The following is an 11161-nucleotide window of genomic DNA, read 5'->3' as shown; positions in this document are numbered from 1 at the left end:
AAAAGAATCATCTAAGAATTTGTGGCACTCTCCCGATTTGCCCCCAAAAATTCTGAGCTTCGGTTCTCCGAGAAACCATTCCACCAGGTTTCAAAGTTAAAACTACATGTGTGGGAACCATACCAATCATCACCTCAGTTGAACTCGAAACTCCTATCAAAAGGGTTACCACCGAGAATGCTCAGGAAAGAATCAGACAAATGGGTCTGAGAAATCCAGATGGTTCATATATTACGCTGACACCGCAACAAGGGTCAACAACATATGCGTCTTCGGAACCAATTCCTAATACTGCAAGCAATCAATATAGCAGGACGCAATATGTCTCGACTCAATCCAACAACTTTATATCTCATTTGCAGCAAGTTGCGCCGCCGCATTTGGCACCAGTTTTCAATGAACCAGCATGAGTACAAGAATTTATGAGCAAATGGTTCGCGGTGATGCAAGGACAAAAAGCTAAGCAAAGTCTTGTGCTAGCTCCTACAACTGAAATTTTGTGCCACATATTGCAAATCATCCCTTTATAGTAGCGCCTGTGTGACCTTTAACATTGGGAAGCTACTATGGATTGTCATATCCAAATGATTTTTTGTAAAAATTTGAAGGAACTGCAAGAACACACAACTGGGGTGATGCAGTAGCATGCCATATTCTACCAATAGTGCTGCAAGGAGTAGCAAGGGAATGGTTCCATAACTTTCCATCCCAAAGCGTTACAGGTTTTACGGATTTGCGCTCATGGTTTCTATTAAATTTTCACAATCTACGCGCCCGCAAAAGAACACATATCGAATGTCATGACATTAAGCAGAAACCAAAAGAAAGTTTGGGAGAAATCATTGATAGGTACACCAAGGAGGTGGCCAAAATACAAGACCTGCCAGAAAGTCAGAAGGTGTCCGACTTTATACATTGCAAAGACACAGAAAGACATCTATCTTTGTGGCAGTGGTTACGCAGAAGAGTGCCAGATACCTTCGCAGAAGCTATAAAAGAAACGCATGATTATATGCGCGCGCAAGAAGACATAAAGCAAAATTGTGGAAATTCCTCTTCAAGCATGGATATTGATGACAATAATTATCGCGTGCAAGGAAGAGGATCAGAATCTGGCAAGCGATATGGTAGTAATGGGCCATCCCGAGGTGGTAATTACAATAGTGACAAATATCGCATGTTTAATAATAACAAGGGGGAGGAAGTCAAATATTTAAAAATAACCACGTTGATAACGTTGCATTGATAAAAGACCTAACGAAAACACCAAAAGAAATATTGGCTACGGAGGCAGTATGCAAAAGCTTCGATCCACCGATACCTTTGTCAAAATATGGGAATAGAGATAAAAGTAAATTTTCAATTTTCATGATGATTATGGTCATGAAACTGATGAATGTTGGCATGTAATCGAAAAGGTAGTCACTGAACTCAATAGAGGAAGATTCCAACACTTGAAGAAAGGTGGAAAAACATCAAGTGAGAAGTCAAAAGGAGAAAAAGAGTATCCATGGCAAAGAAAGAATGATGAAAAGGAAACAGAAAAAACTATTAACATGGTCATCAGCGGACGAGCAAATCAGAGAATCAAATTAGATTTGCCAGAGGAATGGGAAAACACTCCCATCCTATTTTCGGCCATAGCGAAAGGACCATCAGATGCGCCTATCACAATTAAAGGGCGCGTTAAAGGCTGTGGCTACATCATAAAGCAATTGCACATAGACACTGGTTGCGGCGTTGATATAATGTACGAACATTGCTTTCAGTTGCTACCCGGAGCGGTACGAGCTAAACTAATAGCTCCCAGCGCTACAATATCAGGGTTTTCTGGGGAGTCCGCATGGCCAATTGGGATCATCGAGTCGGAATTAGAGTTGGTAGATGATGATAATAAGGAGTTAGTAAGAAGTACAACAGTATAATTTGCTGTAGTAAGGTCTTACTCGAAATATAATGCACTTTTAGGATGCACAACTGTGCAAAAGTTGGCAGCTATTCCTTTCATGGTGCATGGTCTTATAAAGTTCCCAACTCCATTAGGAATCGCGACGATAAGATTAGAAACACAAGATGTAAACATTGCGGCTGTAGAACAAGCCGAAAAATAGCTAAGTGAAGAAGAACAGCTACGAAGCTGTATGATCATCGCAAACCCACGATATCCGGAGCAAAAAATTAAAATCGGCGGAGGATTGTCTGATGAAACAAAGTTTAAGCTTCGTAACATACTAGCTTCTAACACGGATGTCTTTGCCTGGAAAGAAGCAGACATGACCGGTGTGCCGAGAGAAATAGCTGAGCATAAGCTTAATGTAAACCCAAGTTTGACACTAGTACGCACAAAGAAACGTGGTATGGCACCAGAAAGAAGCGGATGGTTGAAGGCAGAAGTCGACAAGTTGGTTAAAGCAAATATATTGCGAGAAGTGCGGTACCATACGTGGGTAGCAAACACGGTGCTGGTGAAAAAACCTGATGGGTCTTGGCGCATGTGCGTCGACTTCACAGACATCAACAAGGCCTGTCCCAAAGATAATTATCCTCTACCAGAAATAGACTGGAAAGTTGAATCGCTAGCTAGCTTTCGGTATAAATGTATTCTGGATGCGAACAAAGGATACCATCAGATGCAGATGGCAGCAGACGATAAGGATAAAACTGCCTTTCACACCAGCCATGGTATGTATTGTTATACAAAGATGTCGTTTAGTTTAAAGAATGCTGGAGCAACATACCAACCCGTAATAGACGAGGCTTTTAAAAGTCAAATTGACAGAAATTTAGAAGCGTATGTTGATGATTAGGTGATAAAAAGCATAACAGAGCAAGGTTTATTGGATGATATATTAGAGACGTTTGCGTCGTTGAGAAAGATAAACATGAAGCTCAATCCGATGAAGTGTAGATTTGGAGAAGAGGAAGGAAAGTTTCTCGGTCATATAATCACTGAGCGCTAGATACGCATAAATCCAAAGAAAATAGAAGCCATCGAAAATATGTCGTCGCCTAGAAATAAAAAAGAGGTGCAAAGTTTAACGGGTAAATTGGCCGCATTAACAAGATTCTTATCAAAATTCGCAGAGCGATCGTTGCCCTTTTTCGGGACATTGAAAAATTGCTTAAAGAAAACGGATTTCAAGTGGACAGAGGAAGCAGAAGTTGCGTTTCAAGAAATAAAAAAGCAGTTAAAGGAATTGCTGACGATGACTGCGCCGATTGCAGGAGAGACATTAATACTTTACTTAGCGGCATCAAAAGAAGCGATAAGTTTAGTATTGATAGCAAACAGGGGGCAGGTACGCACTATAAACTAAAATATAACTATTTCTTATTCAATAGACATTTAAAATTATATGTATTATGCTGTGCGAATAGGTACAAATGCCTGTATATTTTATTAGTAAAGCTTTAATAGGAAGCGAATTAAATTACCCTGCGATCGAAAAACTGGTTTATGCCCTTGTACATACAGCCAGACGCTTAAGGAGATATTTTCAAGCGCATCCAATAATGGTCTTAACAAACCAACTAATAAAGCAGGTATGAAAAAAACGAAATATTGTCAAAAGCTTAAAACTGCTTGAAAAACTCTTGCAAATTTATATTCACTGATAATTGTTGAGCAGGTGCTATGCAAACCAGAAAATTCTGGTCCCATGGCCAAATGGGCTATTGAATTAGGTTAGCACGAGATAAGCTTATCACCAAAAAGTGCGGTAAAAGGGCAAGTCCTAGCAGATTATCTAGCTGAAACAGCCGGAGACATTGAAATCTCGCATGAATAAAAAGAAATACCAACTACGCCCTAGCAGCTGTGGGAAATGCACACAGATGAGGCTTGTGGTCCAGAAGGCGCAGGGGCAGGGATAGTCCTGAAAATTCTAGAAGGAGAGGAATATACCTTTGCGCTATGTTTCAGTTTCCCTATAACAAATAATGAAGCTTAGTATGAAGCATTATTATCTGAAATGCAAGTAACAAAATACTTGGAGGTAAAAGAGTTGTCAGTATATGTTGATTCACAGCTAGTTGCAAATCAATTCAACGGGATATTTGAAGCACATGATGAATCAAAACTTCACATATATAAAGTAGAATCACACCAGGAAGTCAGTTACAAATAGAATCACAAATATACTGACATATACTGACATGTACTGATATTCGAAGCACAGATCAAAACTTCATACAAAAGGAGCATCACAAATATTCATTAGCTCCAATATAAAGTAGAATCACAAATATACATTTACAAACATAGTTATATTAGCATCAATAATATTCATCACAAATTACAATTTTATTGGATTGTTCTCACTCATACCTGTGCCATCTTTGACGAAAACATTTATTGAAAGCTTCTGTAATAAGATTCTTACAGACTTCCTTCTTCTTGGTGGAGGACTGGGTTTCATTCTGAAATTTGTTAGCTCTGCATCAATATGTCTAATCAGTGGATCTTGCTCTGTATTAACTTCTTCCATCAACATTTCTTCATCAATATCGTCAGAAAACTCTGCAACTTTTTCTGCTTCATTAACCTTTTTAGACACTCCATCTTTTATTTCTTGAACCACAAAATCTTCTTCTTTATCCACATTTTCTTCTTCATCTTCGTTCATCACCATCTGGACATCATCATATGAAACATACTCTGCATCTTCTTCAATCACTGCATTTTCTTTTTCATTGTTGTTGTCATGAACATTTAAATTTTCATCAGGCATTTCTTTTTCAACATCCTGTTCATTAACAAACATGAATAACTAAATGTGGTAAGTAATTTAAAAGTCTAGAAAAAACAACATTTAGTTAAATCAGTTACCTTTATGTGTTTCGATTGTTTCACTATTTTTTTGGTGAATTTCTGATGTTCAACATCCTTTTCATTTTCACCTTCCCCTTCATCAGCACCTTCCACTAAATTATCAACTTCCCATTCATCAGCACATTCCACTTCATCTTCATCATCAGCCCTCTCATCAACATCTTTTTTCATCTTCATCATTCTCTTCATCATCAACATCTTCTTCATCATTATCTTCATCATCAACATCCTCACCATCATCACTCTTTTCATTTTTCTGAGCCCATTCATCAGCACCTTCCACTTCATTATCACCTTCGTCTTCATTATCAGCCTTCTCATCAACATCCTTTTCATCTTCATCATTCTCTTCATCATCAACATCTTCATCATCATCATCATCATCATTCTCTTCATCCTCTTCATCATCAAGCTTTTCCTTTTCCTGAGACTTCTCATTAGCACCGTCCACTCCATTATCACCATCATCTTCATCATCAGACTTCTCTTCATCATCAACATCATCTTCATGATCAGAATTATCATCAACATCCTCTTCATCATCTTCTTTCTCTTCATCATCTACATCTTCTTCTTCATCATCATTCTCTTCTTCGTCATCATTATCTTCATCAACAACATTCTCTTCATCATCATGCTTTTGGTTTTCCTGAGACTTCTGATTAGCAAACATGAAATATAAAATGTAGTAAGTAAGCATTTAAATATTTTAAGAAACATAACATCAGTTAAATCAGTTACCCTCGTTCCTTTATCGTCTGATTTCTGTTTCTTTGTGATTTTGCTGTATCCTATTGTGCTACTTATACCCCTTTTTCGACCACCGTGTTCCTTCCCCACATGAGTTAACAAGGCATTCCCACCTTCTTTATCTGTCCTAACCTGAAAAAAAAAACACAAGTAATCAATTATATAAAAATTATAAGTTGGTTAGTCTAAAAATTAAATTATAAATATATTACAATTTTCTCTATAAGCGGCGCAAATGTTTCTACTACCGTCTTCCCTTTGTCATCCAGCTTCATCCTGCCCAGCACGTAATACCTCGCTGCAGGATCTTTGATATTGTGGTATGGTGTACGTTTATGAGGATCATTTGCTTCTGTATCCCATTGTGCTTTTTTCCCACGATATCCCGAACGACCAACTCGAGCATACTTTTCTTTTTCTTTTTGTAAAGTGTTTTTCCTGCCTTTTTCTCTTACTTCCTACACAGTTTTAATGCGATTAAATGCCTTTTTCAAAGCGTTACAATATCACAATATACCTCCAAACCTGATACAAATCAGGTTGAATAGCACCTACTCGTTTAGCAGGCGTATCTTCGAGTTCACAAAATTTTTCCCATTTTTCTGGAGTTATGAAATCGTAATCTTTTACTTCCACATAAGGAAGCTTGCCTTCATCCATATACGTTCTTAACTTGTGCTTGAATATCGTAAACGCTGTATTGCATTTTTGTAGTGTTGTTTTTCGTGCAAAATCGTCTTTAATATTATGAAGTTCCTGTATAACGTAATCTAACGTAAGTGTTGAATGTTGTAACATATATAAATAAAAAGTAATTAAACAAAATCTTAGATTTTAATACCTTTATTTTGTTCCATAAAGTTTGTTTTTGATCAGGAGACACATGCTTCCAATCCTTTACAAGGAAATCACAAGTGCTCCTAGTTAAGACGCCAATGTTGCTCGAAAAAATAGCTTGGGTTTTTCCAATAGATTGGCCAAACTTGTCAAATTTAATCTTTAACTTAACAACCGCTGACTTCTTTTTTAGTTTATTTACACTTCTTTTTTTATTTTTTTGTTGCATCTGTACACAAAATGCAATAGAAAAGATACACATCAAATGCAATAGAAAAGATACACATCTAAGCACCTGCATATACAAATTAAGATAATAGTACAACAAACACAGGCTTATACGCAGGCTTATACACTTTAATATCATTTCAAACACATGCAGTCTTATTATTGTGTTATGAATAACACAGCAAACATATCACACATACAAAAAATGCAATAACAAGGAAATTGATCGAACTCATAACCAAACCCATTTCAAAGACTAAATGCGCGACAATAATATTCACGTTTTTTTCTGAACCAAAAAAAGTAATAAATTTAGATTATCAAATATACAAAATTAATTATTAATTATAATTACTGATAGGAATTAACTTTGAAATACACTCTTTTTCTCTTATGATAAGTTGCTTCGTGTAAGGCATGGTAGCAAAGTAGAATCGTGCTGAGACCGAATCTATAATAGAACAGAAACCGAATAGGGTATCGAACAATTAGGGTTTATAGATTCAAGTGATTTGGGTTACTTCGTGATTTTTTTTAGAACACAGACAGATAAAAACTCAATTGAGGTAACAAAAGAGAAATGATAATGAGGTAATGGGATTATGATCGATAAAAACTCAATTGATTTTGATTTGGGGTTTTTTTTAACAATAGACGATACTATACGTGATATTTTTATAGAAAATAAATGTAAATCAGTCAGGTTAACACAATTGCTTAGATGGTTAGGCTGTTGCTTGGTAGAGAGGAGGTCATGGGTTCTAGTCCCTTTTCCAACTTTTTAAATTCTTAATTATTAATAATGTATTAACTTTTTCAATGTTGCTTGTAGATGGATCGGAATACTTGGATGTACAAGATAGGTCGCGCTACCTAGGAGTTTATGGATAGTGTAGATGAATTTATTACAGTTGCCGAGACTGATCAACTAGAAAAAGGAAACACCGCAATTAGTTATCCTTGTAAGAAATGCAAAAATGCACGGTGGTATGCTGATTCAACTGATATCAAAAGTCATCTAATTGCACACGGATTTATGAGAGGGTACACATGTTGGTCTTTTCATGGTGAGTCATTAGCTGACCTTAACCCTTCTGTTTCGGATAACGATACCGACAATGAAGACGATTCATACAATAGTGACAATAATGTTAATTTTGATGACATGTTTGACGATTTGGATATGGAGGATAATGTTGCTGATAAGTATCATGACATATTACAACAACTATTTGTTGACGCTGAAAAACCTTTATATACCGGTTGTATGAATTTTTCAAAACTTTCGGCCGTGATACAACTGGTTAATTTAAAATCAAACAATGGTTGGAGCGACACAAGTTTCACTAGCCTGTTAGAGTTGTTGAACAAAATGCTACCAGAAGGTAATGAGTTGCCAGTTTCAACATGCCAAGCAAAGAAATTAATGTGCCCAATGGAATTGGAAATACAGAGAATACATGCTTATCCAAATGATTGTATGTTATACAAGAATGAAGACAAAGACCTTCATTAATGTAAGGTATGTGGTACATCTAGGTATAAACGTGGAAAACCGACTGATAATGTTGATAGTGATGTGTCAGAAAATGGACCTCCTGCAAAATTATTGTGGTATTTGCCTATCATACCAAGATTAAAGAGATTATTTGTGAATGAGAAAGATGCAAAATTATTACGTTGGCATGCTGAAGATCGTAAAAATGATGGTAAAATGCGACATTTGGCCGATTCACTTCAATGGAAGAATTTTGATAAAGATTTTGAAGAATTTGGGGATGAGATACGTAATATAAGGTTCGGACTCAGTTCAGATGGAATTAATCCGTTCGGAGATTTGAGTAGCCGTCACAGCACGTGGCCTATTCTTCTATGCATTTATAACCTACCACCTTGGGTATGTATGAAAAGAAAATACATAATGATGTCTCTTTTGATTCAAGGCCCAAAGAAACCTGGAAATGACATTGATGTTTATTTGCAACCATTAGTTGATGAAATTATGGAATTATGGAGTACCAGCATACACGTTTATGATGCATACAAGAAAGAATACTTCCAACTACGGGCAATGCTTTTTTGCACCATTAATGATTTTCCTGCTTATGGTAATTTTTCTGGATATAGTACAAAGGGAAAAAAGGCATGTCCTATTTGTGAGGAAAATACTCACTCGATATGGCTCACAAATTGTAAGAAACCGGCATTTATGGGGCATCGGAGAGAGCTTGCTGAGAATCACCCGTATTGTAAAAAGGCGAATTTATTTGATGGTACTATATAGGATAGAAAACTACCAACACCGTTGGATGGAGAAACTACACTCTCCAAAGTTGCTAATATAAAAGTTGTGTTGGGAAAGAAAGGTTTTGGTCCTCCAAAAGGTATTTGGAAGAAAAAGTCTATTTTTTGGAAATTACCCTACTGGAAGTATTTACGAGTCCGACATTGTATTGATGTTATGCATATTGAGAAAAATGTGTATGAAAGTTTGATAGGGTTACTGTTGAACATTCCTGGAAAAACAAAAGATGGAATTAAAGTTAGAAGGGACATGGAATTAATGAATATCAGACCAGAGCTACAACCTAAAGATATTGATGGAAGGTCCACCAAGTTTCTTCCTCCGGCCTGTTATACTATGTTGAAGGTCGAGAAAACTAAATTTTGTCAATGCTTACATGGTATTAAGGTTCCATCAGGATACTCGGCTAACATTAGGAAGTTAGTTTCGATGAAAGATTTTAAGTTACTTGGTATGAAGTCACATGATTGTCATGTACTAATGACCCAGATGATTCCTATCGCAATTCGAGGAATTCTTCCCAACCGTATTCGACACGCAATAACAAAACTATGCTTATTTTTCAACATGATTCATTCAAAGTGATTGATCCTGATGTGCTGGATGAATATCAAAGAGATATCATACTTACTCTTTGCGAACTCGAGATGTACTTTCCACCTTCTTTCTTTGATGTCATGGTTCATTTGGCATCTCATATTGTAGGAGAAATAAAGGCATGTGGTCCAGTTTTCTTACGGTATATGTATCCATTTGAAAGATATATGGGTATCTTGAAAGGTTATGTAAGGAACCTTAATCGACCAGAAGGCAGTATCGTTGAAGGATATGCATCCGAAAAGGTGATCAAATTCTGCACAAACTATATGGATGGGTTTAAAAGTGTCGGGATTCCACAAAGTCATCATGAAGGAAGACAAGCAGGTCAAGGGACACTTGGGCGCAAGACGGGCTATTCAAATGTTGCCGATTATCAAGAGGCTCATTTTAATGTCTTACAACACACTACATCTATTGATCCGTTCATACAAGAACACATGGCATTCTTGAGACAACAAAACCCTAAAAAGAGTGCAAAGTGGTTGGCAAATCAACATAAAATAACTTTTTCAGAATGGTTGAAAGATAAAGTTAGGAGGACACTTCCAAATATTGATAAAACGGTCGAAGCTTTGGGATTCGCCCCGAAACATGTGTTCCAATATCAAGGATATGACATAAATGGGTATACCCTTTACACAAAAGCTCAAGACAAGAAGAGTAAAATGTAAAATAGCGGTGTCACGGTGATAGCCTCGTCGACGGAATTCACCATGGTCAATCGTGAAGAAAGATCAAGGATCGCTAAAAAAATCTTATTATGGTGTCATTCAAGAAATATGGGAATTAGATTATGGTGATTCGTACACTATACCCTTGTTCAAGTGTAAGTGGGTTGATAATGACCGCGGTGTTCAAGTTGATGAAGATGGTTTTGCAACTGTTAATCTTTCCACCAATGGATATAAAGAAGAACCATTCATTCTAGAAAAACTAGTTACTCAAGTATTCTTTATCGAAGACCCAAAGGATCCTAGATGGCATGTGGTTCAGTATGGAAAACGACGGATTATTGGTGTCAAGAACGTTGTTGATGAGGATGAGTACGACCAATTTGACGAGTTGCCGCCATTTTCAGTCGGTGTTCAACCTATGAATGAAGTTGTTGTTGGAAATAATACAATCTACTTTAGAGAAGACCATCAGGAAGGAGACGAGGTTGCAGACACATAAAAATTGTTAAAACCTATGATTGATTACCTTTTTTTTTGTACACACACGAGTATATTTTTAATGACTTATGCAACATGTCTTTTATGTCTTTTGTTAATTTTTTTTACCATGAAAAATTTACTTTATGTTATTACCTTTTAAATTAATAATACCAATCTATACAATACATATACAAATAATTCTAAAACATACACACACACACACACACATACACACACACACACACACACACACACACACACACACACACACACACATATATATATATATATATATATATATATATATATATATATATATATATATATATATATATATATATATATATATATATATATATATGCACATTTTTCAATATTAATACCGGGAACAAACCGCGATCACCAGACCATCCAACTTCTTCGTATACCCTAAACCATCCCACTTCATCATCAAAC

At 36.3% G+C, this 11161-nt stretch overlaps 2 protein-coding genes across 2 annotated transcripts in view; both read left to right on the top strand.

Annotated features, from left to right (window-relative positions):
- The window catches only part of LOC139841649 (uncharacterized), a 2299-nt gene extending 188 nt beyond the window's left edge, over window positions 1-2111 (top strand). Inside the window, exons 1-5 of the mRNA XM_071831858.1 lie at window positions 1-62; window positions 609-1151; window positions 1253-1293; window positions 1419-1911; window positions 1969-2111. The exon at window positions 1-62 is cut by the window's left edge and continues 188 nt beyond it. Of these exons, the coding sequence (XP_071687959.1) occupies window positions 1-62; window positions 609-1151; window positions 1253-1293; window positions 1419-1911; window positions 1969-2111 (1282 nt within the window). The remainder of the gene's footprint in view (window positions 63-608; window positions 1152-1252; window positions 1294-1418; window positions 1912-1968) is intronic.
- Window positions 2112-7529: 5418 nt separating this feature from the next.
- LOC139841648 (uncharacterized) lies at window positions 7530-10724 on the top strand. Its single transcript, XM_071831857.1, has 5 exons — window positions 7530-8074; window positions 8186-8919; window positions 9145-9402; window positions 9534-10211; window positions 10327-10724. The coding sequence occupies exons 1-5, from the start codon at window positions 7530-7532 to the stop codon at window positions 10722-10724; spliced, it is 2613 nt and encodes an 870-aa protein (XP_071687958.1).
- Window positions 10725-11161: the final 437 nt, after the last annotated feature.

Source organism: Rutidosis leptorrhynchoides, chromosome 4, assembly GCF_046630445.1.
Source record: "Rutidosis leptorrhynchoides isolate AG116_Rl617_1_P2 chromosome 4, CSIRO_AGI_Rlap_v1, whole genome shotgun sequence".
Lineage (NCBI taxonomy): Eukaryota > Viridiplantae > Streptophyta > Magnoliopsida > Asterales > Asteraceae > Rutidosis > Rutidosis leptorrhynchoides.
This window is presented reverse-complemented; position numbering and strand designations above follow the sequence as displayed.

Coding starts and splice junctions, on each gene's coding strand:
- LOC139841648 (XM_071831857.1), top strand. CDS start 7,530: ATGGATAGTGTAGATGAATTTATTACAGTTGCCGAGACTGATCAACTA. Junction 8,920..9,144: donor AAAGGCGAATTTATTTGATG/GTACTATATAGG, acceptor AAAGTTTGATAG/GGTTACTGTTGAACATTCCT. Junction 9,403..9,533: donor GAAAGATTTTAAGTTACTTG/GTATGAAGTCAC, acceptor ATTCATTCAAAG/TGATTGATCCTGATGTGCTG.